Source organism: Prionailurus bengalensis, chromosome D3, assembly GCF_016509475.1.
Source record: "Prionailurus bengalensis isolate Pbe53 chromosome D3, Fcat_Pben_1.1_paternal_pri, whole genome shotgun sequence".
Taxonomy (NCBI): Eukaryota; Metazoa; Chordata; class Mammalia; order Carnivora; family Felidae; genus Prionailurus; species Prionailurus bengalensis.
In genome coordinates this window covers 2,066,792-2,093,303 of record NC_057356.1, presented here as the reverse complement: position 1 = coordinate 2,093,303, position 26,512 = coordinate 2,066,792, and the positions used below count along the sequence as shown (strand labels likewise).

Sequence of the window (26,512 nt, the reverse complement as noted above, 5' to 3'; positions counted from 1 at the left end):
CGATTTTCTCGCGGGTGCCAGATGCGACATATTGCCACAGCTGGGAGAGGCCTGGATGGGCTCCTTCCCATCGTCGTCGGCAGGATCCTGTGTTCCCAATTTTCCCACCCGTCCTTCTCGTCTCCCTGCTGTGGGAGTCTCGGCGAAGCCGGTCTCCACCGCGGCTGCCGGAGCAGCAGGTGCGGCCTCCATACCGGCCTCTAAGTGCCGGGCGGGCTGCACGTTCCCAGCCAATCACATTAGCCAAGGGCCGGGGTCCTCTCGAGCAGTGACTGAGGCCACCCGTGACCCCCCAGACCCATGTAACGTACTACGGTGCCCCCGGCGTCGCAGCCGGGACGCCCGACCTGCCACCACCTCGGCCCCTTTGCTCCACCAACGCCACGGACAAGGGGAAGGCTCCCCCTCACCCTGGGCAGCCCCCTCGCCCATCCGCGCCTCTCTGGTTTCCGCCTCAGGAGGTGGAGGAGGGTCCGTGTACCCTCCAGACCGAGAAGACCCTTCACTTCCGAAACACACGCACGCCAGCCCACCGCTCGCTGTCGTTCGGGGCGACTTACCGCAGCAGACGACCCAGGACACCCCGGCCACGCTCCGTGCAGGACCGCCCGCAGCCCGCAGCTTTTATGGAGCATGGCCGTGAGGGCCTCTGCGGGTTCTCTGCAAGGGCGCCACCTGTATGCCTGGGGGCGGGGTCTCTGCGAGTTCTGGCAGGGGCGCCACCTGTATGCCTGGGGGCGGGGTCTCTGCGAGTTCTCTGCAGGGGCGCCACCTGTATGCCTGGGGGCGGGGTCTCTGCGAGTTCTCTGCAGGGGCGCCACCTGTATGCCTGGGGGCGGGGTCTCTGAGTTCTCTGCACCGGAGGGGAACCCAAGATGGACCTAGGAGGCCCCCTTAAAACAAAATTCTGTTGCCCTCAACCCTCTCATTTCCTCCACACCCGGTGGTCTTAACGAGATTCCCGCCTCTCCCCCCCCCCGCCCCGCCCCGTTCCCGTGTTGCTAATCGGTGGGTTCCCAGCACTCACACCCCACACCCATGTCCCCTGCCTCGGAAGCGCTCCCTGTGTCCGGCTTCTGGGGTGCCGTGCTCCGATGTCCCCTCCGCCCCCCTCCCCGGGGCCTCCCGGCTCCACGGAGGGGTGCCTCCGGGTCTATCTGCGGAACCCCTTGGTAACTCCGTCCGTCCCCACGGCTCACTTCTGCGCAAGCGCTTCCCAGATCCACCCACTTTTATCCCGTCTCCCTCCCGAGGCTGGCTCGGGAGGGCAGTGACTTGTGTCCGCTTCACTGGCGTCTTCGCGGTGTGGTTCTCAGCCACCGAGCCAGTACCGCCACTCCTGCACTCGTGTTCCCTGGGCACGGCCGAGTTCAGGAACCCTGTCTACTCAGCCACCTGCGGCACACGCCGCGCACCCGAGTCGCTTGTCCTGCGCGAGCATCCATCCGGGCCTGGGACCTGGACACGGGTGCACGCCGTCCTGCCAGGGCTGACTGGGATGCCAGCACACCAGAACAGGAGGGGCCAGCCGCCCGCGTGGGCAGCGGCCGTCAGGCCCCGAGCCCCAGCCTGTGGACGCACCTCAGCGGGCCTGCAGCCGGCGGGTTTCCTTTCTGGGCCCCGGCTGCGCAGGCGCGGCCACCCCACCCTCGTCCGCGCTGCCCAGCCCCCCGCCCCACCCCCTCCCACCCCCTCCCACCCCGCTCCTGTCCGGTACAAGGGTGCGATGGGGGGGTGGGGGAGCGCCAGGGGCAGCCCTCCGAAGGGGGCCTCCACGGTCCCGGCTGCTGTGTGGCCGGGGCTGCTCCTGGCCCCGGAGCCACCACACCCGCCCTGTAAGTGGCCGGAACACAAGGCTTTGCTCCAGGGCCTTGGAGCTCCTACCTTAATCTGCAGTGTCTCTGCCCTTCCCGGTCCGGCCCCCAGGCCTGCAAGCCGCGGGCGGGCAGTCTGCGCACCTTCTTTCTGGACAACACGTCCCTTGTGTTCCCGCTCACCCGACCTCTGTCTTAAATCCACTCACCGAGTTCCAACCTACACCTCCGCATACCCGGCTGGACGAGCTTCGGCAAATGCCTACACTCGCTCTCTGCCATCGTCAGATTTAGAAAACGTCTATTGCCTCCCTGCCCCTTTGCGAAGAGTCCTTCCCACCTGGTCCCCAAGCAACCAACGACGTGCCTTCCACCTGCTCTGGGATTTAGGACCACGAAATCCTGCACCCCGTGCTGCTCTGGGCAGAGTGTTTCAAGGACAAACCCACGTGACTGTGTAAGTGGCGTATTTGCTAAGCTGTGTTCCGTCCCATGGTTCCATGTTTATTCACCAACGCAGGGATATTTGGGGTGTTTCACACGTGGGGCTAGTACAACTAACTGTAGAAATTTCTGAAGGCTTTACGCGAGTATCTACTTTTATCTCTCGTGGGCAGACACGCGGACACGGGCCTACTAGACCTGCGAGCTAAGAGTCTGACTGGATGGAAGCCGCCTGGGCCCCGCTCTGCAAGACACGACTCCGGCCGACCCGTGTCTTCACCCATATTTGATGATGTCAGTCTTTTTAATTTTCACAGAATTTTAAAATGTTTAAATTCAACCTAAGATTAAACACACCCATAGCAGTGGGCGTAGAATGTTCTCTCATTTGGGTTATTAACTGCATTTCCCTGCTGGCAAACGATACTGAGCATTTTTTTGCTTGCACACTGGCCGTTCTTACATCTTTTATAAAATACGCGTTCAGGACACTGGGTGGCTCAGTTGGTTGAGCATCTTTTTTTTTTTTTTATGTTTATTTTTGTTTTTGAGAGAGACAGAGGCAGAGCATGAGGCAGAGAGAGAGGGAGACACAGAATCCGAAGCAGCTCCAGGCTCCGAGCTGTCAGCACAGAGCCTGATGTGGGGCTTGAACTCATGAGCTGTGAGACCATGAGCTGAACCGAAGTCAGTCGCTTAACCGACTGAGCCAGCCAGGCGCCCCAATCTCCCTGTCTCTACGCCCTTCCCCTTCTCCTGCTCTTTCAAAATAAAATTTAAAAAGTTCAAATCTTTAGCAAATTAAAAAAAAATTTTTGGTCTTATTGAACTGGAAAATGTTTTTCTACCTTCTAGACAATTCTTTTGTCAGATACACGTGCTATGCATTATGCTGCTGTCTCCCAGTTTCCGGCTTGCTGTTTTGTTCTCTTAAGTACCATTCAAAGAGAAGACATTTTTAAATCTGCTGAAGTCCTGTTACCAGGGTTTACTTTTTTCTGGCCAATTTTCTCCGTTTTCTTCTAGCAGCTTGATAGTTTTAACTTTTTCATTTAGGGCGGTGATCTGTTTGGGATTAATTTTTGTGCACCACGTGAGAGGAGGGTCAGTTTCCCACCTCCTCCCCTGTAAGTAGCTCTTTCTGCAACATTTCTTTCTAAAAAAGACCATACTTCACGTCTGTCTTCCCCTACTGAGCTGTCTCGGTACCTTTGTTGCAAATGAACGCACCACATACGTATGAGTCTACTTCCGGACTCCCCAGTTCATCCCAGTGATTTCAACGTGCGCATTTTACACAAAACCAACACTGCCTCCGTCACTGTAGCCTTACAAGTCTCAAAATCGGGCCACGTGACTCTCTTCTTTTAAAAAAAATTTTTTTAAACGTTTTATTTATTTTTGAGACAGAGAGAGACAGAGCATGAACGGGGGAGGGGCAGAGAGAGGGGGAGACACAGAATCCGAAGCAGGCTCCAGGCTCTGAGCCATCAGCCCAGAGCCCGACGCGGGGCTCGAACTCACGGACCGCAAGATCTGACCTGAGCTGAAGTCGGACGCTCAACCGACTGAGCCACCCAGGCACCCCCACGTGACTCTTTTCAAACTCTGTTCAATCTTTCTCAAAATTGTCTCGGCTGTTGTAGATCATTTTGCATTTCTGTATCAGGACTTAAACCAGCTCCTCAATTTCTAGAAAAAGCTTGCTGGGATTCTGACTGGGATTTCACTAAATCAACAGATCCGCTTGGGAGAAATTGGAAATTTAACATTACATTTTCTACGCCACCAACATATCCCATTTAAGAGCTCTTTTATTTCTAAGTGACGTTCTTTATTTTTCAGTATACAGGTTTTGCTCACGTTTTGTTAACTTTACCCTGAAGTATTTCACGGTTTTGATGCTAATATAACTAATCACGTGTATTTTTATTTTATTACTGTACCGCTTCTCTTTTAATTTCGGTCCTAATTGTTCCCTGCTGGTTTGTAGAAATACCGATGATTCAATGTGTACGCTGGCCTTGTACCTGTTCTCTTGCCCAATGCACGTGAGTCCCAACAGCATCTTGTAGCTGACTTAGCATCATATCATCTGCACATAAACACCATTTTGCTCCTTTCTTTCCAAACGCTGTGACTTTTCTTTCCCCTCCTTTCCTTCTTGTGCTGCCTGGAAGCCCAGTACGATGTTGAATACAAGCAGTCAAATGGACGCACCTGTGTTGTTTTGATGGAAAGAAAGAAGCGGTCAGTGTCTGCACCATTAAGTATGGGGTTGGCCGTTAATTTTATGAAGTTGAGATCAACTCCTTCCTTGGCCGAGTTTCTTGAACAGGTGTTTTAATCTGCTAATATTTTGTTCAGGGTTTTTAAAAAAAATTCACGGCGCTCTTGGTCTGTAGATCTCTTGTAACGTCCGTGTCTGGTTTTGTATCAGGATACGGCTGACCTAAGGGGTCTGGGCATCTGTCTTCTCTCCAGGAGTCGTGTACGGTCGGCATCATTTATTCCTTCAACGTTCAGTAGTATTCGCCAAAGCTAAGCGCAGCTCGTACTGTCTCGGGTTTGCCAACATATTTTGGGAAATTTGTAAATTTTTTCAAAGATGTAGAGGAGCATTAGTTCTGGCTACTTTTGCTCATTTTTTTTTTGAGAAATTGTCAACATTTTTTTTTTTTTACTGTGGTAAAGTATACGCAGGAAACTTCGCCATTTCAACCATCTTTAATTGTGTAGTGGCGCAAAGTGCGTTCACACCGTTGCGTAGACTTTAATTTCTAAAATCAGCATTTCTTGAACTAGAATTCTTTTTTTTAACTTCAGACGTGCCGTTGAATCTAGCACTGTTTTTACATTAGTTCTTCAAGGTGGATTCATCTTGGGCAACTAAAGCTCTGTGCCCTCCGACCTTCCCGTGCCCCCCTCCCCCCGGCCCTGGCACCCAGCATCCCGCTCTTGTGGGTCGGTCTTGGATCTCACACGTACACGACACTGTGCGGTGTTCTCTAGTCCCATCATTTGAAGTGTAAAGCTGCCAAGGGAAAGGTTACAAATACGGCCGGGGTTCACCCTCGAAGCCTCGGCTGTACGAGAGTGGTCCTCGCGCACAAGAGATACCCACTCAGCGCCAACTGCCTCCGTTTCCCCGAGCGGGCCGTCTGTCACCTGTGCGCACGGGAGAAAGGAGCTCTGGGAGGCTGCTCTGATGAAAAAGCGCTTGAAACAAAGACACAGAGTAAACGGCCTTGTATAAAATAACAAATTTTATTCCTAGAAAATATTTCACACTAACTGAACACATGCACACACGCACACGATACGTAACCACACGCTGAGTAATTTCCTTTTAATAAATGGACCACATACTAATATATTACAATTTACAGTAGAGGTTTTGAAGACACAATGGGCGAAAGCTTGGTCATTCGTTTATAAACCTTCCATAAATTACAAAAGAAAGGCAGTCTGAAAAGTATGTACAAAGAGTAGAAACAATTTACAAGTGGACAAGAATTACAAAATAGAAACCATCGAATACATCTGCCGGCAACTTTGCAAGTCTCTTGTTTGAGTGCCAGTGGTGAACAGACTGAGATGTCGGGGGCTGTACGTGTGGCCTGTGCATCGTGGGGGCTGCTCTACTGTGTGTTGCTCGCTGCTGGGGGCTGTGTGGGGGGAGGCGGGCACCGGACAAACACGGAAGCAACAGAAATGCATTTGCCACGAGAGGGGACACGGAAAGCCATGAGCCTGGTCAGCTTCCTGGCAGGTTGGAGGAGTGGGACTTGTCCGAACAAAGTCCCTCCCTCCCTCCCCCTCTCTCTCTCTCTCTGTTTTTGAATGATGTGAGTAAGTAAACATTTCTTTTCTGTGTTTCTGTGTTACCCGGCTGGCTTGGAAAGACGAGAAGCCGGGATTCGGAACGCACAACTCGATTCCGGAGCAGTGTGTCTGTGGGGGTGACGAGCGCCGAATGTACAACACGTACGAAGTGCACACCGTAGATTTTATTGGACGGTACAAACCATTGTGCGTTTATAAGGCAGAACATCAAGGCGGTTGGACTAGGAGTTTCAAGACCAGAGTTAGAGTGAGTTGTGCGTCATGAGGCAAGCATTCTGGAAAGGGGGTCAAGGTGGAAACCATTCCTTTAAGGGCGGATGACAAATGCACAGAGACCGGAGGAGCCCGAGGAGCCCCTGGCCCCCCGCGTGTGTGCAGAGGAGCCCCCCCACCCCCGGCCTCCAGGCAGCCCTCAGGCAAGAGCGGGGGGGGGGGGAGGGAGTGGGGGGGGGGAGGGAGTGGGGGGGGGGCTGGGGGGAGGGGCACCAGCAGCTCTTTGTCCTTGCGGTGGCCTTAAAGCGCGCGGTGGCGCAAAGAGCGTTTCTCTACCGGTGTCAGGGGAGAAGAGTGTTTGTTTAGGAAGGTACTTGAGTCATGAAAGCCCTGGTTTGGAATTAAGGAGCATTACGGAGGTGTGGGAGTTGTCCAGAAGCACACGGGTCATTTCACTGCACCCAGCCTTTTCAGCAGTTTCTTGCCTTTGGAAAGCAGCCCCTTTTTCTTTTTCGAGGACATTCCCCTGCCTCTCCCAGGACTACCAGTACCCACAGATGACGCAGGTGACCCCGAATGGAGATGGGCTGAGGGGGATGACGCTCTCCTTGCTGTACCTGAACCCTCGGGAGGAACCTAGTAGGTACAGTGTGACAGTTTATTGAGTGCGTGCGCGCCAACAACATCCATCCACTCGGTGACACCACACCGTCCCCGTCTCCCACCAGGCAAGACAAGGGGCGGCCCGCGGCTTCCCTCGGGGTGGAAAGGGGGCCCCGCAGCGGGCCCGAGGGGGACGGCCTGGCCACCACCGGCTGCTTGGCCGTCACTTTGTCTTCGGGGCCGGGGGGCGGCCGTTGCTCCGGCAAAACAAAGCTGGGTAGTAATTTACTTTGTAAGTCAAGACCAAATGCGGGAGCGTGGGAGGTGGGGGTGCCGCTTTGAGCGGAAGTGGCCGAGGACCCCTCGGCATCGCACGAGCAAACGCTCTGAAAGGGGGCTTCGGGGGCTCGGCTATGGAAGTGCGGACCGTGGCGGGGACGTCCCCGGGGGGCGGGCCGGGGGGGGGGGGGTTAGTGGGCTACAGCAGACGGCACACCGGTTGAAAGAAAAGAAAAACTAAAATGAACCTCAATTGCAATCAAAGGAAGCGTCAAGCCCTTGTCGCCTTTCATCATTTCCAAGCGACTGGAGATGAGGTTTTGCCAACACAGCGCGCGCCGCGGTGCCTGCGGGTCCTCCGCGCGCTGGCACCCGGTGCGTCCCGTCCCCGTCCCCCGTCCCCGCGCTCGACGCGCCGGAGACCCGGGTCCTCCGCCCCGCACCCCTCGCCTCCCCGGCCGCAACCTCTGCCCAGCACGGGTGTTCGGGAGCCAGCAGGCACACGAGAGGCGCCAAGGGCCTGACGCTTGCTTGGATTTAAAATCAAGGTCTCGTTCCAATGGAAAACACCTAGTAAAGCATCCCAAAGGACACCTGAAGATACCATCTATGCGTCTGAGGCAATCATTGGAGCTGCATGTGTCGCAAAGCTCAATGCAGCACCGGGGCCCCCGCCCGTGTGCTCGGAACACGTGTTTGTGCTTTGGCGAGGAGGCTCGGCTCGCTCGCGAGAGAGAGGTACGGTGGCCCGAGCGAAGCTCGCCTGGCACGCCAGCCGGCCCGGGGCGTGTTCGGGGCCAACGCTAGGTGGCCGCACGCCCACTATTCATCTGCTTGATCTCGAGTTAACGTGTTTGAGAGCGAGATCTCCTAGAGTAAACAGAGTTGTGAGCTTGTGCTTTTTCCGAGGGGGCTAACGATGCGATATGCAGCTTCAGTTATGAGGAGACATTGGAACATTCTCTATGTAAACAAACAATTAGCCTGTTAAGAAATATGTTCCCAATGTTGGCCTTTGAAATGTTCTTAATGGAGACAGTAGGAAATGATTTTTCAAGATGATTATTCTACTACAGATTCAGTTGCTTTACAACTGAGGCCAGTAACGGCCTGAAGTTTTAGGTCCAATGAGTTTTTGAGACATATTTCTTTTTTTTTTTTTTTTTTAAACCCCACAGTGAAGCCTTAAGTCTACTGCACTCGTCCGTGTAAGGTAGCTTAAGTTGGTATCTTTATAGGTATCTTCAGCTGCTCACTTACGTGAAGGGCTACAGTGCCTGATTAGGGTGTGAAATGAACACTCTTCTTCTGTTTCCAAGCAGATGAGCAAAGAAATAAAAATATATATATATAAAAATGTAATATATAAAAACTGGCAGTGATGGAAAAAAATAAAAATGAGACACTACACACAAATGTAATCTAATAGTCAGTTATGCTCGAGGAGCCCTCGGGTCTGTGGTAAGAGATCTGAAACCCTGGCGGGGCAGGCGGCCGCCAGTGCCCCCTGGACGGAAGGACTGGCCGACCCCTTCGCTCTCAACCGAACCGGAATGTGCGTCTATGCTGTAGGACGGGGGCTCCCTTGGTGAGGAAAGGCGGATTTGGAAGAATCGAGAGGGTCTGTTTTGGTGAACTAAACAAGCTTGCGTAAGAATCTCGAGGCACAACCCCCAGGGAAGGGCGGAGACAAAAAGAGATACAAAAATACCAGCACAAGGACTGTGGCAGGCCGTACGTGGCAGAGCGGGACACAAGTCAAAACTGCTGGGGGCGTGTGCTTACCCGTTTGGCCTTGGAGCGCGGCGGTGCGTCTCGGGAGTAGTGACAGGGCGCGTCGGAAAGGTAGACCTCCACGTCGTCAGGCACTTCCTCCAGGAAGTTGGAAGGGACAAGGCCTTTCTGCCCATTAAGTTCCCCCTGGAAGCACAGAAGAACGAGTTACCCTGTTTTTCCAGAACCCGACTTCCTGCTCCAGCCGCGGGAGGGAAGCTTCGAGCCGCGTGGCCCGCCGGGTCTGTTCTGGTTCAACAGCGGAGGAACTTCCAAAGGGACCCCGGTGTGTCCAAACCCACCCTGGTCACGGGAACAGCCTCACGACACGCCGACCAAGCTCCCCGGGGTCTGGCGTCTGGCCAGTCTGGGCTGACGCCGAGGCACCTGTGTCTCGGGCAAGGGGCAAGGGGCCCGGGGCCACTCCTGGGCACCACGGGCTGGGATGCCCTCACGGAGCGGCCGTCGACCCCGGCTGCCCTCAGAATCCCTACGGAGCCTTGAAAAACACCATCTGTGCGGCACACGGGTCCAGACGGACCGAACCCATCCGGGGCGATGTGACGTGCGGGCAAGACGGGGAGCTACTGATCCGTCCACACACGTCATCTCTCTAAAAATCCAAACAACGTGGGCAAATGAAAGCACCTGCTGACCCCTCCTCGGACGATACTGCTTCCCTTCCAGAACGTTCTCTCCTTTCCATATCTACACAGGTCGCCATCCACGGGACATCTGTACCCAGCAGGTCACAGCCACCTAGTGGCTTCTTCCCCACCACCCCCAATACAAACCTGCCCCCGCGGTGCCCAGAACCAAGTCCCAAACTGGTGACCCCCGGTGTGCATGGGAATCTGCGTCCCTCTTCACAAGTCTAGGAAACGGAGGCATGGGACGGGCAGCCGACTCCCTCAGAACCAGAAACTGCGCCCAAGGACACGGCCAACAGCGTGAAAAGGGAACCTACAGGATGGGAGGGTATCTGCCAGCCATTTATCTAGGAAGCAGTTAACGTCCAGAATGCATCAAGCGCTCTCAACACCACAACAAGAAACCGATTAAAAAACGCACAGGCGCCTGGGGGGCTCCGTCTGTTAAGCAACCGACTCTTGATTTCAGCTGACGTCATGATCTCACAGTGTGGGGGTTCAAGCCCCACTTCAGGCTCTGCACTGACGGCACGGAGCCTGCCTGGGATTCTCTGTCTCCCTCTCTCCCTCCTCCTCCCCTGCCTACGCTTTCTCAAAATTAATACACGTTTTTAAAAACGGACAAAGGACTTGCATAGACACTTCCCCTGAGAAAAGACACATAAATGGCCACCAAGCACATGAGAAGATGCTCAACATCGATCGACATGAACGTCTTAGAGAAACGTAAGTCAAAATCCCAGGATACCACCTCACATCCGTTAAATGGACAGGACAGAAAACAAAATCAATTAAAGAAAAAAACGACCAGAAAATAGTGTTGCCGAAAACACGGACAAGCCGGAACCCTCGTGCGCTTGCTGGTGGGGACGTGGGACAGAGTGGCTGCCGGGGGCAAAACCGTCCAGCAGCCCCAGTTGAACGCAGAAGCACCACCCGACCCAGCGATTCCACTCCTGGGCCCAGACCCCCGAGAGCTAGAAGCAGGGTCCGAGGGACGTGTCCGTGCAGCACGCTCACGACTGTGTACTTCACGGGAGCCACGTGCCCCTGATGGGGGTGAACGGGGAGCCAACCCGTGTCCCCACCGGGGAGCAGCACTCGGGGGCGGACACGTGCTACGACGCGGGCGGCCCCGCGGGACTCGTGCCTGGTGAAGGCAGGCAGAACAGAATTCACGCGGTGACCGCATTTCCACGAGGACCCGACAGCAGGCGGGTCCACGCGGAAGGAGGGCAGACGGGGGGGCCGGGACGGGGGGTCGGGGGGTGGGGGAGGGTAAAGGCTAACTGTGTTCAGTGGCGACGGAGTCTCGGGTTTGCGGGGCGGCGACCGTGGGGTGTCTGCGTCACGCCGGGAACGTATCCACCGCCACTGAACGGCACGCCTGACGACGAGGACGGCCAATTGTACGGTTTTTGCGATTAAAAATAAAACTTAATTAAGCAAGAGAGGCGGCCCCAGGTACCTCCCACGTCTCCCCAGCAAGAACTCTCGCTGGGCCCGGGACGCACATGCCCGGGGGCACCTGCCCTGGCTTCGACCCTGGAGACCCCTCTCCCCTTTCTGGCGACCCCCCAATCCTCCTTCCTGAGGCCTCAGCTAACTTTCCTCAGCGTCCCTTAGACTCTCTCTAGGACACGTGCCCCCGGGCCTCTGCTCACATCGAGGGTCCCCAGTCACATCTCCACGCGGGCACTCAAGCGTCTCTGCGGCCCAGACGTCTCTCAGGAAACCCGGCCCCACCAGACGCCCTGGCAGCATCAGAGAACTCGGCTCCTTCGGGTGAGGCCGCGGGCGGCTCGCGTCTGGGGGACGTGGGACCGTGTCCCGTATGTCGTGGGAATGCACAGCCTCACGCTCAGCTCCCTGGTGGTGCCGTGTTCACCTCACGCAGGCCTGCGGCTCCCCGACCCAGGACGGCCCTGTGCACGCTGGCGTCCAGGTGGACCCCTGCTCCAGGCCTCCCACAGGCCGTCTTAGGAACGCTCGCGTCGGAAGTGCTCACGACCCCCTCATGGTCGCCCTCTCTGCTACGTGCTGCTGCATCTGACCTTCTGGTGGCCACTAGAATCTTCCAGGATCAAAGGCACGGAGGCCGCTCCGTCTTGGAGAGGGTCAGATGTCCTCCAGCTATTTGCCAAAGCACGTTTTTTCTCTCCAGCGTGTCCTTACGCCCGTGTTCCCAAGGGCACCCATCACCTGAGGCAGAATCTGGGGGTCCTCCCCGGACGACACTCTTACCCCAACTAATGGCCTGAGCTCTGGGTGATACAGACGCCAGCTGCTGTCCACTTTCCTCCGTCTTTTGGCCCAGCCCGCAGCCTGTGCCCTGGCCTCTGGGGCCCCCACCGCCCTTCAACCACCTGCAGGACAGGAAGCCTGGCATTGTCCCACTCACAGACCCTTTAGAGTCTCGTCCAGAAGAAACGGGACAAAGCGTGAGAGGCCTCACTAATCAGGACCTGCACGAAGTGAGGACCCTTGAGTCCCACGTGCCTGAAGCCGTGAACTCGTTGGACTCAAAGAGAAACCTGCCTCACAAAGGACTTGATGGTTTCCCAACCATTCTGATAAAATAAAGGGGGTGGTGGGGAGGCTGGTGCAAGATGGGGGGCCTGTCCCCAAGCCACCACTGCACCAGGCCCCCCGCGGTCCTGCCAGCTCCGTGGGCTCGGAGGGCAGCTCTCACAGGAGGCGCCCAGCGCAGAGACGCTAAGATCAGCCTGTCGGTGGGCATTCTTAATAAAGTAATCGTAATAAAACTCTTTTCCTCAGCAAATGCCAGGAGCCATACCCCCAGGAGCACCAAGGGGGGAGGCCGGGCCCCCAAGGCGACTGGGTGGAGACCCAGAGCCCGGGCCAACGCTGCCCACAGCCATCAGCCCAGAGGACGGTCGGGGAGGAGTTCTACATTCTGTCGGTGTGAAATCATTAACTTTGCTCACTCGTGTTTCTTTCTTCTCCTGTATGAAAACACATTTGTTACCTTACAAATAATCAGAAAGTTAACTTGTTTGGTATGTGTCTGGATGGAAGAAAATCTTAAATACAAGAATGTGGGAGGGCGCCTGGGCGGCTCAGTCGGTTGAGCGTCCAACTCTTGGTTTCAGCTCAGGTCACGAGCTCACGGTTCGCGGGTTCAAGCCCCGCATCGGGCTCTGTGCTGGGAGCGCGGAGCCTGCTTGGGATTCTCCCTCTGCCCCTCCCCGCTGCTCCCTCTTTCTCTCTCTCCACATAAATAAACTTTAAAAGACAAAGACCGTGAATACATGTGCCGTGTTTACGGCTTACACACGTGGGAACTACCCCTCGCAGAGGGGAAGGGGCAGTGCGGCACACAGCACGGCCTTTCTGCATTAGACGGGACCCCGCGGAAGGGACACGGGGCAGGCGGGCCTCTCGGGGAGCCGAGCACACAGCGCGCACCCAACTTCAGGGGCGAGAGTATCGATCGCGAGGCGGTGCTTCCTGGGGGCTCCGGAAACTTACGTAATAGAAGCCATCTTCATCGATTTCACCGAACACGGTAATAATGTCTCCCGTGCAAAACGTAAGCTCCGCCTGTAGAGACGAACATCAAGTTAGTGACACTTTCCCGCACAAACCAGTAGGGTTTTTGTTTTCTCTCGGTTCTTCACGATTGCCCTACTGGCTTCTTTCTTCTCGTTATTTTGGTGTGGAGCCACTCCCTCAGTCGTCGGGGAAGAAAGGCAGGAGGCCGCCGAGCGCCTGTAAGCACAGCTCAACGTGAGGCCCCCCAAAACGAAAAGCGCCCCGGCGCCGGGTCCGAGGCCACAACTCGAGACCGCTGCTGGGCTCCCCTGGTCGCCGTTCTTTGAAAGTAGTCAAATAGTTAACTGGAAAAACCCTGATCTCCAGGGAGACGTTCGTTCTCTGCAGACTGGGGACCGTTACATAAATTACCGCCCCCCCGCCCCCGCACTGAGCGCCAAAACAATCTTGACTCAGTTCTTAAATGCCACTCCGCTCAGTGCCAGGCAGTGGTGGAGGGCGTGAGAAAACAGGAGCACGTGAATGCAGTTTATCTCCGGACCTGGAAACGAGGGAGGGAGGCGCGCATCTAAGCGCCACCAGGCCTGGCGCACGAATCAATCTGCACGGAAGTGCCTGGTGAGTCAGTCACACTCCACGTCTGCACCACGAGCTGGGGGCGGGTCCCCCTCCGAGTCCCGGAGCTTCGTGGCCACACCGGCCCAGGCCACGTGCAGAGAGGACACCGGGCCTGTCCCTCGGCTTCTTGCGTGTCGGGGCGGGGAGGGGGGGCGGCGGCGGGAGGGGGGACGTACTGCTCTGCTTTCCCTCGGGCTTTATTTCCCTCGTCAAGACGACCCTCCGGGGCCACCCCTGGCAGACCAGGATCACAGCTGCTCTGCCCGGAGCATCGCGGATGGGGACCTCCCGGCCACAGCAGTGACCTTGGTCAGCACCTGCTGTGCTCTCTCTGTCTCCTCCCTCCTGGCTCCCTAACACCATTCACCGCTCTGGTAGCGCCCCCTGTGGACGGTTCCAGCGATGGCGGGAGGCCAGATCCCGGTTTCCCGGGGCAGCACTGCAGTGAAACCGCGCTCCGGGTACCTCGACATCGATGTTCGGTGAGCTTTCCCTGGGGTCGTAGTCATACAGGGCCACCACCCTCCGAGTCGCCCCCGGGTGCCGGCCGCCTCTTCGGCTTCTCTCTGTTTACACACAAGAAGAAAGCCGTCGTGTGGTTATTTCGAAAGGAGAGGTGCCCCCTCCCTTGCCCCAAGCAGCACAACAGGCTGCACTTGGCCGCTGGGACCAGACCCGCACCCTCTCAAGGGGGCCGGTCGCCCTGGGCTACATGTTCTAGTATCTCTGCTCGGGCACAGCCCTCCCACCCCCAACCGCCAACATACACACACACACTGCCAAGGACACTTTCCTTTCCCTGGCGTGTCCATCAGGCCGGGAGACAGGTGAAAGCAGAGATTCTCCGGAATAATAAATCTAAACGATTTAGAACGTTACTCCTGAAGGAAGTTGGCATTTGTGCATTTCTTCCAAACACAGCCACTCTGCGCCTAGAATTGGTTTCTGGAATTCGTACAAATGAAAACCATGGAAGGCAGGTATTTTGAAAGCACCTAAAGTTGGTTCTGTGCCCTGTCAGTGGTTTTCAGCTGGCACAGGGCCCGGCTGTGCAAAGGTCCAGAGATCACCCACACCTCGGCTCCTGCCCAAGAGGCACTGCTTAATTTAGAGAAAGCAGGGCACCGTTGTAGGGCCTGTGCACATGCTTCCTTGAAACAGAGAGGAGAGTTATTCCAGGGATCGATTAGAGCACTCCCGGGCTTGTTAGTTTTCCAGGGCAAGTTGCAAGTATGAATTCCTGCAGGTGGCAGTAACAATGAAATTCACCCTTTCCGGCATATGCTGGGTAAGCTTTGAGGAGCTCACACGGTCCTATAACCACAGCTGGCAGCAATCAAGGTGGACAGTTCTGTCACCCCCCAAAATCGCCGGGTGCTTCTCTGATGTCACCTCCAGCCCCAGGTAACCACCGGTCTGCTTTCTGTCCGGAGACTTTTACCTTTCCAGAACAGCATTTAAGTGGAATCATCCCAGATATAGTTTTTTTAGAAAGTGGCTTCTTTCGTGGGGACAATGCACCTGAGACCCACTCGTGTGACCGCGTGTATCAGCAGGCCTACTCTCCCGCGCGAGGAGCAGCCCCCGGGTGGACGCACCAGTTCCCCGATCCGCCTACCAGGGGAAAGGCACCTGAGTGTCCCGCTATGGGTGGTGCCCAGGCAAGCCCCCTGTGAACACCCTGCGCAGGATTTGAGTGGGAAGTTCTATTCCTGTGGGGTGAGCACTCAGCGGGGGAGCGGGGGAACTGTGCCGGAAGTGTGTCTAGCCTCGGAAGGACCTGCACACTGACTGCAGAGACGCCCCACGCGGGTTCACCTCCGGCGGACGGTGTGCTGGCTCCACATCCCTCCCACGCATGGTGCGCCCCCGTGGCTGTGCCCGTGGGTGAGTCCTGGCTCCCTGCCATGCCTTTCACTTGCATTCCACTAATCACGTGAAGCATCTTTCCACGTGCTTGTTTCCACGTGTCCTCCTTGGTGAAGGATCTCTTTAATCTTTTTTCTTTTATTTATTTATTTTGGGAGAAACCAGGACAGAGAGTGAGCAGAGGAGGGGCAGAGAGAGACGGGGGGGGTGGGGGGGTGGGACACAGAATCCAAAGGAGGCTCCAGGCTCTGAGCTGTCAGCTCAGAGCTCGACGCGGGGCTCAAACTCACAGACTGTGAGATCGTGACCTGAGCCGAAACCAAAAGTTGGACACTTAACCGACGGAGCCCCCCAGATCTCTTCAATCTTTTGTCCCCATTTTTATTGGTCATTTGCTTTCTCGTTGTTGAGTTTTGAAAGCTTCTTATGTGTCCTCTGGATTCAAGTCCCCCTTCAGCCGGGGCACGTGCAAATCTTTTCCCCCAGCCTGTGGCCTCTCTCTTTCTTCTCTTCACGGTGTCTTTCTCAGCCCAGAACGACTCGATTTCCGTGAAGTCCAACATCAGAATTTTCCTCTTCCGTGGCACGGTTTTAGTGTCACATCAAAGACAGTGCTGCCTGACCACCACCAAGTTTTTCCATGTTTTCTTCTAGAACTTTCACGGTCTTAGTTTTTATATTTAAGACCGTGTTCAGTTTTAAGTTAATTCTTCTGGTTTGGTGGGAGTATGGCCCGAGCTTCATTTCCCCACCAAATCAGCACCTGTTATGGAAAAGAGTGTCCTTTCCCACTGAACAGCCTCTTGACCGTGGATGAGAATCCGTGGACGGTCTTATGTGTTGGTCCGTTTTGTGGACTCTGTTCCGTTCCATTGATCTGTGTGCCTGTGTGTCCTCCGACTCCACCCTGTCTGGATTCGTCTCCCTGTATGGTCTTACAATCCCGTTAACGTCCACTCTTCTTTTAAATCTGCTTGGGCAACGGTAGTTCCTTTGCCTTTTCAGACACGTTTTTTGGCTTAGCGTATCGATTCCAAATAAATCCCTGCCCAGACGTTGACTGGGGTTGTGTTGCATCCACAGGACAGTCTGGGGATGCGGGACGTCTCGCCGCCCCAAGTCCGGGAACACGGCGCCTCCGTGCACTTGGGGATCTTTAGCGCACAGATCCCGCACCCATCTCGTTAGACTCACCCCTCCCCCTTTCGTGTCTCTGTTGCGTTACCATAAATAGTATTACTTCTTAAATTTCCATTTCAAATTTTTCACTGCTAACATTTGGAAAGACAACTGCTTTTGTATCCAGTGACCTTGCTAATAAACTCACTAGTTAATTCACGGGATCCTTTGAGATTTTCTAGATTTTCAGGTCACCTGTGAGTAGAAAACGTTGAACATCTTCTTTTCCGGTCCGTACACCATTCCCTCCTGTCTCCCCGCGCGTGGTGCCCGAAAGGGACTGAGAGGCAGACACCGTCATCCAGCCCCAGCCGCGGGAGGGGCGTACTCAGTCCGTAGCAACTAGATACTTCCTAGTGCTAGAAACGGACGTGGTATCTCAGTCTGGTTCCTTCAGAAGTCACGTTTAGGAAAACAGAATAAAATAGACATTTAATCTAACCGATCACATGGATCGAGCTGGTTTCTGGCAGAGCGCTTGTTGGCTTTCCGGCCCGCGGCATACGGAGCCCGCTCCCCCTCTGAACCGGGCACGTGGCTCTAGGGACAGAGGCGGCGTGTACTCAGACGGCTTCAGCCTCGTGGACTTGACCCGGGCAGCACATTCACAGGAGGCCTCGACTGTCAGATGTGGGTTCTAACTTCAAATGGTGTGTTCGTTCCCACCAAAGAGACCGAAACGCGTTTGATGTGATTTTGTGACTGTCCTTAAAAATATGCGTATTCTTTGAGTCGTTCAGTTTTGTCTCTGCAATCTCATTTCGAGCGAAGTTCACCTTATGTTTTGAAGTATCAAAACCTTAAACACGAACGGCATCAAACGGATCTGTCTCCTATTTAGAAAAAGCAAAGGCGCTTCTAATGAGATTTTTCCTGCACGTGGGCAAAATCACAGATCACACACATAACGTTGCTTAGAGTCACTGAAAATAGTCTGCTGTGTGTTCACGGGTGCTCGCGGACCGGTTCGTGATAGGCGGGGTCATCGGGTCCACGTTACAGGTGCGAACCCTTGATGGCTTCTGGAGAAGCAAGGAAGAGCGTGGCAAGACCTCATCAGACTCTGGGACTTCACCACCGACGGGCTAACGTTCGAGGCACGTCACCGACGTCTCAGTCCGTCCGCGCTGCCGGGACAAAACATGGTCACTTCTCACAGCTCTGGAGGCTGGACGTCCGAGACCAAGGCGCCGGCAGATTCGGGGTCTGGTGAGGACCGGCGTCCTGGTTCACAGATGGCATCTTCTCGCCCTGTCCTCACAGGGTGGACGAGGCAAGGGACGTCTGCAGAGCGTCTTTCAGAGGGCAGGAATGCGCCTCTGACGGCTGCACGATCGTGACCTCAGCTCGCCCCAGACGCCATCGCCGTGGGGTTTACATCATAACTTAAAATTTTAGGGGGACACAACATCCAGTCAAAAACACCCTCAGAGCGGTAGTCTGTTTTCTAGACGGGACAGACTTTAAGTAAGGCTACACTTCATCTTCCATTAGAAAATCTTCTGTGTCTGCAGGGATATGTCGAGCACATATGCCCATAAAGCGTGTAGGACTGTCATGACCTGGTTTGTAGAGTGGATTTTGCCCCAAAAACTGGATGGTTAACTTTCGGATTCTCTTGGGACGTTCATTTGATTTTTAATGTTTATTTTCAAGAGAAAGAGAGAGAGATGAGGGTGAGCAGGGGAGGGTGGGAGAGAGAGGGAGACACAGAATCCCAAGCAGGCTCCAGACTCCTAGCTGTCAGTGCAGAGCCCGACACGGGGCCTGAACTCACGAACTGCGAGATCGTGACCTGAGCCGAAGTCGGACCCTCAACCCACTGAGCCACCCAGGCACCCCTCCCCCGTGATGTTTAAACGTCACAGACTGGACCCCGCCCACAGGCCTCGGGCGCCCGAGAGCCCGTGGCGTGGCTACGGACCGCCGGGCGGGGGCCGGGGTGAGGGGAGGTGCAGGTGAACAGGGGCCGGTCTCTTACCTATTTTCTCCACAGGCGTGTTCAGAGGAAGGAACCCTTGCCTCAGGAGCTGGTCCATCATATCCTCGTCGTCGGCTTGGATCTCTGAGACCATGTTGCAGGGAATAAGGCCGAGCCGGGCACAGGTCTCCCCCCGGTAAAAGCCGTCGGCGTCTTTGTCCCCATACACCTGGAGCCGGTGTGAAAGGCCAAGGCGGCAGGACCGTGGGTTCACAAGCGCCTCAGCCCTGCCGGCACGTCGTCAGAACACGCTCGAACGAACAAGACCGCGGTCACCCACGCGTGCCCCGCACAGCTGCGCTCCTGCCCTCGGCCCCCGAGTTTCCGCCCCAGGGTCTGGATGACACTGCTCTCCCCATCAGCTGGTGGCGGTGGGGCCACAAGTCGGGGCTCTGGCTCCACTCTGTGCGCGGCCCGCGTATCTGAACTCACACAGCGAAAGCCGCGCGCGATGACCCCACCCGCGGAGAGGACGTCTAGACCCCACGCGGCGGCGTCCCCGCCCGCAGCAAGTGGCTTCCTCCGCCAGACGGTGTGGCGTGTCAGGATTCCAGAAGGTAGGAATCTCATCTAGCCCAGAGCTGTTCATCACTCTCTGGGGTCACAGCACCACGCTTTAAGGGCGTGTCTTACTGGACACGTATCATAACCACGTTCAAACGCGACTTGGCGTGCCCTCTGGGGAACCCGAAAACCTAGGGCTCAAGGGCTCCCTGTTTCCCTCTGCTACTGAGCACCAGGCTTTCTCTCCAGCTCCTACTTCAGACTCACGACGTCCCTCCTCTCTGCTGCTCAGCAGGCTGGATATTTAATGCACCAGAAAAAAGCCAGCCATTGGGACAAACTTAGGAGCCAAGGTATGGTGAGACCGCTCCCCCCTTCCTCGGGTGCCCCCACCAGCCCTGCAGCCCCCAGCCAGGCCCCCAACTTGATGATCTGTCCCCCCAGGTGCCCCACCAGCCCAGTGGCCCCCAGCCGAGCCCCCACCTTGAGGATCTGTCCCCCCAGGTGCCCCACCAGCCCTGCAGCCCCCACTTTGATGATCTGTCCCCCTCAGGTGCCCCATCGGCCCTGAAGCCCCCAGCCGAGCCCCCCACCTTGAGGATCTGTCCCCCTGGGTGCCCCACCAACCCAGTGGCCCCCAGCTGAGCCCCCACCTTGATGATCTGTCCCCCCAAGCGCCCTACCAGCCCTGCAGCCCCACCTTGATGATCTGTCCCCCCCCTCCCCCCAGGTGCCCTACCAGCCCAGCGGCCCCCAGCCGAGCCCCCACCTTGATAATCTGTCCCCCTCGGTGCCCCCCCCAGCCCAGTGGCCCCCAGCCAAACCCCCACCTTGATGATCTGTCCCCCCAGGTGCCCTGCCAGCCCTGCAGCCCCCACCTCAATGCTCTGTCCCCCCCAGCCCTTCAGCCCCACCTTGATGATCTGTCCCCCCCAGGTGCCCCATCAGCCCTGCAGCCCCCAGCCGAGCCCCCCACCTTGATGATCTGTCCTTCCTTAAAAGGAAGCTCTTCTTCTGCAGCATCCGGATTTGGGGACATGGTGAGGGGGTCATAGTCAAAAAGAGCCACAAAGATTCGGGCTGGGAGCTCTTCTGTACCAGGGTCTGTTTCCGACTCTTCATAGAAGTCTGGAGAAAGGTGGTCTCGCTCACTGTATTCATCTGGGAGCAGGTGGGGACAAAGACAGAATGCTAGGTGATTCCTGCCCTCCATGCCCCCCCCACCCAGCCCCTCATTGACTCAGAAATGTGTGCTGTTAATACGAAATATGGCTCAGGGAATAAGGATGGCTGAGACACTGGAACTCGTCTTTTAAAAGAAGTCTGCGGTTAACGTGGGGACCGACACCAGTGGGTCTGAGTGGCAAATCGCTGTCATCAAGCACCAGTATGAAGCCCCGCCCCGTGTGAGTCCGTGACAGGTGGGTGATGCTGGGCGGCCTCACCAGCCGCAGACCCGAGCGAGGGGTCAGCGGGGATGGACAGGCCATCCGCCACCATGCAGAGCGCCACCCGTGTCCACAGCAGGCGAGGACAGCGCCTTCCTCCCGTGACCGAGACACATTTGTGTGTGCGTCTGGGGTCATCCGCTGAGCTGTCCGCTCAGCTCTAAATATTTCAGCAGAGGGGCGCCCGGGGGGCTCAGTCGGTGAAGCGCCAACTTCAGCTCAAGTCATGATCTTCCGGTTCATGAGCTCGAGCCCCACGTCGGGCTCTGGGCTGACCGCTCAGAGCCTGCAGCCTGCTCCCGATTCTGTCTCCCTCTCTCTCTGCCCCTCCCCGACTCATGCTCGGTCTCTGTCTCTCAAAAATGAATAAAACGTTAAAAAAATTAAATATTTCAGCAGCAACAAATGCACTCTTCACAAAACTCCCCTATCATCCAGCTGCTAAAAATTATTCTTTGAAATCCTATTATGTTCGCATATATCAGATATCGTCGATGTCGCTGTATACGTCATCGTAGGGGACCGCGCTCCCACGGCAGCGGGAAGCGAATGGGAACCGCCACCGAGGCAGAGCATAGGCGGCTCACACAGCCAGCCAGGCCCCTGGCGACCAGGACCCCGACGGGAGGACGCCACAGGGACGCAGAAAAGACAGGAGACCAAGTGAAGAACCAAGCCACTCGGTTTCCTTCACCAGAAAAAAAAAAAAAAAAAAATTAGTTGAAAAATAAATAAAAAGCACTTTAGCAGCCGAAAAAGTGGACTTTTAAAATGCAGTGCACTGTTGACGTTATTTAAATTGGGGACCCTTTAAGGACGCCTGGATAATCTAGAAATTCAGTGATTTCTCTTCTGCCAGGGAACAAAGCTTGTCAACGCAGGGCGTCGTTCGTGTCCTAAGTTTTTATTTTGTTTATGGTCAATGGAAAGACCTCAGGCGTTTCCCCGTACTTTTCAACGTTACCTAACTGAAATCGTGGCAAGCTACATAAGCCACCCCGTGGCCTCCGCGGATCTCGGGTGAGCGCGTGCAGGGGGGAGGCGGAGAAAACGGTCAGCAGCACGAAGGCGGCCGGCTTCTACTCCGGGCAGGTGGCTGGTCCGCAGAAGGGGCCCGGTGCCCGCGACAGCACAGCCAGCAGCGCCCCGCCCTGGGCAGACAACGGAGAACCGCCGGGAAGGCAGACTCACTCCCAGGGGTTCTCGGCCGTCTCCGATGGCCAGACAGCGCGAGGGCCGGGGACTAGGTCCGCTCCTAGGCGGAGGCTGGCCACGACGGCCATCGTCCTTGAGGGTCTCGAGCCACCCCTGCGGTCTGCACTGGCCTGCACACCCTCGGAAGCTGGCCCGGCTCAGGGACCCTGACGGTGTCTACACTGCCCGAGGCACGGAGGCCAGGGCAGGCATCCGAGGCTGGGTCCCAGCGAAGGCTCCAGCTGGAGTCTCCTGAAATGGGGGGAGACCACGGCAGAACTGCCCACCTGCCCCACGGGCTCTTTCTGGTGGGGCAGGGGGTGGGAGTGTGGGCAGGAGGGGGGCTTCACTGCCTCTTCTTGCAGAGAAGGACTGTGTCCACGTGGAACATGGCCATGGCCCTGGCCTCCCCAGAGACCGCAGGGAGTGGCCAGGGGTCCGGCCCGAGGAGGAGGAACTCCCTTCCAGCCCTGGTCTGACCTGGTGTGGGCACTCCTCCCCCTCTGTCCTGAGGCTATGACCCCGGGTCACCCTGGCGGGTTCAGGGGGGTCTCTTCAGGAGGGAGAAAGGGTCTGCACACCATGCGCCCGGACAGGCCTCCTGAGTCCAGCCGTGCCGTGCCAACAAGCATCGTCTCGTACGGGTGAGACCCGGCCCTCCCTGCCTGAGACCAGCAGCCTTCACCGGTAACATCCGCGGTCATTTGTACAGGGGAAGAGGGAGTCATGAGTTAAACATACTTCACGCCGTCTCATTTTCTCCTCGCCGGGAAACCCGTGGAAAAGGCATCTCTGTTCTACAGGGCCAAGCTTCATAGGTTCATTTTCAATTGTTCCTCTCTGCACACAGAGAGAACGTGCTGTGTTTCCTCGTTCTGGGAGCTTGGCAGCCAGGACAGCCGAGGAAATGGGAAAACCTGGAGAGGCCACAGACTCCTAGAACGGGATCCTCGCCAGGAGAAGGGGCACCCTCCGGGTACGCGGGTAAATACAAACACCAAACAGGAGAAAGCCAGAAGCCGGGCCCAGGGAAATCCACCCGTAGAGTCACCGATCCGTGTCCTGAGGCCCCCCTCACGCTGACTGTGAGATCGACACTACAGCTGTAGCTCCCCAACTTGTCTTTTTACATCAGGAGGGGCGCTGTTTCCTTCATTTTGGAAAACCCAGATAATACGAAAAGGTACAGTATTTTAATTCAATGGTGAGTGCATTGCTTCTTAAAAATGTTTTGGGGAAACGTATGGTCTGTAGACTTAGGGTCCCCTGGAAAAGACCACACAGATGCTTCTGGAGTAGAGCAGACCCCTAAAGTAACAACTGATATTTGCACAAGAAAAATGGAAGAGGACCTGGGGGGAAAGTCTCCCGGCGCGTCACTGACCACTAGCTCCCGAGGGTCACTGGCAGCTTCCGAGCGCACGACACTTCTGTCCTTTGAGAGCATACTAGGCGTTTCTGTGTGTGTGTGAACGTACCACGTGCATGACACCAATCGTGCTTTTACGTGGTTTCTTGCATCGCTACACGGTAAGAAGTCAGGTACAATTAAAGCAATGAATCACAAGTTTATGCAGCGCTTTTTTGAGTTACGTTATCAAGAGCTTTTGTCGTTCAAACGTTAGCGTTACTCTTTCCGTGAACGTCACTAGCGTCTTACTGAGATCAAGACACGCGTGCAGCCCTTTCGATCCTTTACCGGAAGACACAGCCACTCAACGGCCCATCCCGGGGAGAGCGTCCGCTGGCCCGACTCGGACGCACTGATGTTTCCCCTGTGCGCCACCCGCCCCCCCGCCCCCGGCAGACGTTCCCTCCCTGTCCCAGGGGACCGGGGCCAGAGGACACCCCACACCAGCACCCACAACACGCACGCTCCCACCCCGGGAACAGCAGCGGCTCCGTGACAAGCCTCGCCGTGCTCTCCATGCATCCGGTCGCAGCCCAGTGAAGACCCGGACACCCAGAACCGCAGAGAAGAGCAGAGTCTGGGCGTGCGTCTGGCCCAGGCCTGCCTCGTTTCCACAGACGGCCCGTCAGTCCCCCACAAGCCGCTCACACGCCAGGAGAACCCCGCTGGGCTCGGAAACGGATACGGGGGATGACGCGCAGATTGCGGGAGAGACCAGCGTCTCCCAAGTCCGACTGCGCATCTGCTTATCTTCCAGTTAACGGAAAAGACCCTATCCCGTGAAATTGTTGCCAATAGATAAAAACATCCTGAGGCTGTGAAGGTGGAAGGGGAAACGTTTTTTTCCCTGCCGTCTGGACTTTACAAGGAAGAGAAGTCCAGAAGGAGGACGACACTGAGAGGATCTGTTTTGTGTTATGACGTCTGTCTGTCTTTCCAGCTGCTGTGACGGAAAGGACAGTCTAGTCAATGTCAGCGGTTTGGCCGCGATTAGAGCCGTGTGTGCGGGCGTCTAGAGGCCCCTAACTTGTCTCCTGGAGCCCTGAATTGCCAGGCCGAGGGGTCTCATTCTCTTCTACCCGTCCCCAGTCCCGCCTGCTTTGTTTCCCACGCGTGCGTGCGTTTTCACGAAAGGCTGGCTGGTTTGGGCTGATGACCCTGGCGGACACCTTCCCATCCGACCGCCCGCCACGTCCCCCTGGCCCAGCGGGTCGGTCACAGGGACGAAAATGACGGATGTCAGCAAGACTGGCTCAATCCCAAAAAGGAATGGAAAGAACGGACACGGGGTGCCAGACGGGGACTCGCGAGCAGGGAGGTGACCGGATGGGGGAGGGCGGCACATGCTCCGAGGACACATTTGGGCCTCCTGGTGTCTCTGTCACTTTGGGTCCCGGCTGCCAAAGCGTGTTGTGCATGCGGACAACTCTCCGTCACTCGGGGCTTATTTCTGTGTTTGGAGACTGGCCGCCATCCCCGCTCCCGTGCCGCTCTGACCACGCGCATGTCCCGCGAGCAGGGACACGGAAGGCAGTGCACTGCGATCTCTCCGGGGCTCATGCCGTCCGGCCGCTCCGGGAAAACATAAATAAAGATCGGCAGGGAGAAGACACACCTAAGAAGCCAATATGGTACTTGGTTTTATCTATCCTGTGCTTTCTGCCTTCTTTTTGCCATAAGCAATGGAGAGTTTTCTGCGTGTGGTTGAAATGCTATTTCTCGCAAGTTTTTAAACGTGTTTAGATCAAGGACTAAGCAGCCATGTGCTCTGTGCTGGGAAGAAACAGAAAGGTGTCAACCAGGCCCACTAACCGATGGATGGGACCATCACTGGCCGCGACCTCTGAGGGCCAGCACTGCCGTGGGGGAACCTCCGGCCCGCGTGATCCGCCCTGTCGGCCCGTCCTGCAGACACCGGGTTTCCTAAAATCTAAAGACAAAACAACGGAGTCATAAGTCTTGCCAGCCTTGGGGGACACAAGAACTAAGTCAGCCAAATCAAGTCAACTTAGAAGCGGAAGCTCTAAAGGCAACTAAACTTAGCTTTTAACTGAAAGGTTAGCTGAATAACCTGGAAGAGAAACAGGTTGCTCACCCCAGGCGCCCCGTCTTCCAGACCAGAGTCCCTTTGCGACACACTCACGGGGGTGGGGGCAAGAGGGGACTCCTCGGGAGGCACCGTTTCCTGCGGCTACCGCTGCGGAAGCCGGAATCTTGGAACCAAAGCGAGAGGGGCTGACACAGGCACCTGATGCCCCTGGCACCGCTGCCCGCCCACGACCCTTGCCTGGTCCCAGAACCGCCCACCGCCGGCAGCGATCACGGAGGCGGGGAGATGACTGCATTTCCAAACATCCCGCCTGGACCGCGCTGTACGTGAGGTTACCAAAAACTCAAAGACAGAAGTTTCTGCGCATTATCGGCCGTGAAACTCACGGCAACGTCCTGGCCCTAATCCGAAGGCGCCAATCAATTTTCAGCGCTGACTCGGATGGTTCTCCTTTATGGACCAGTTCACTCCTAATTTGCACTCAAGGTCAGAATCATACGAGAGAGTCACAGCGAAACCTCCAGCTCACTGGGAAGTAATTTGAGTCAGGAAGTTCTCAGGGACACGGGGCATGAACGGTGGTGAGGGAGTCCCAGGAATTAGGCGGCTTGTGACAAGCAGGGGCAGGTAGTGGGGGGCTGCGGGTGGCAGGTGACTCAGCGGCGTACGGATCGGCGCCCTCTGGTGGACACACCACGACTGCACGGGCTCAGACCGGAGGCCTGGCGCCCGGCCGCGTCTCGCCCTTGTTTTCATGGAAAAGTTCAGCGTGACAGGAGCAGATGTGCTGAAAAGAGGGCACAATATAGACATGAACGAAGCCTTGAATGAGCCCCTACTCTCCACAGCCCACTTGCAAGCCTGGAACACAAGGCAGGGGGTGCGTCTACAGCAGATGATGGAAAACCCATTCTGCAAACTGGACACAGGCAAGAAAGGGGGAGGAAACAAAACAAAAACAAAACCACTTTGGAAACAATATACAGAAATGGATCTCTTCGATAACTGCTTTTTTTTCCCCCCCCCAGTTATGGATAAAGACCAAAACACAACACCAACCAAACGCCAAAAGCATCAGTAAGGACCGCCGGTGGTGGTCACCAACAGGTCCCTGGGGTTC

General features: G+C 56.2%; 1 protein-coding gene across 8 annotated transcripts in view; it reads right to left on the bottom strand.

The window, feature by feature from the left end:
* Positions 1-5,582: 5,582 nt before the first annotated feature.
* Positions 5,583-26,512, bottom strand: part of RIMBP2 (RIMS binding protein 2) — a 219,915-nt gene continuing 198,985 nt past the window's right edge. For 7 of the 8 annotated variants that reach the window (XM_043557292.1, XM_043557295.1, XM_043557297.1 and 4 more), the window contains 7 exons: positions 25,155-25,272; positions 20,266-20,450; positions 18,786-18,954; positions 14,222-14,322; positions 13,115-13,186; positions 8,985-9,119; positions 5,583-6,953 (listed from right to left, as the gene is read on the bottom strand). In XM_043557292.1, coding sequence (XP_043413227.1) covers positions 6,765-6,953; positions 8,985-9,119; positions 13,115-13,186; positions 14,222-14,322; positions 18,786-18,954; positions 20,266-20,450; positions 25,155-25,272 — 969 coding nt within the window. In that variant the 3' untranslated portion in view covers positions 5,583-6,764. Of the gene's footprint in view, positions 6,954-8,098; positions 8,508-8,984; positions 9,120-13,114; positions 13,187-14,221; positions 14,323-18,785; positions 18,955-20,265; positions 20,451-25,154; positions 25,273-26,512 lie in introns of those variants that run through there. The other variant, XM_043557291.1, reaches the window with a different exon arrangement.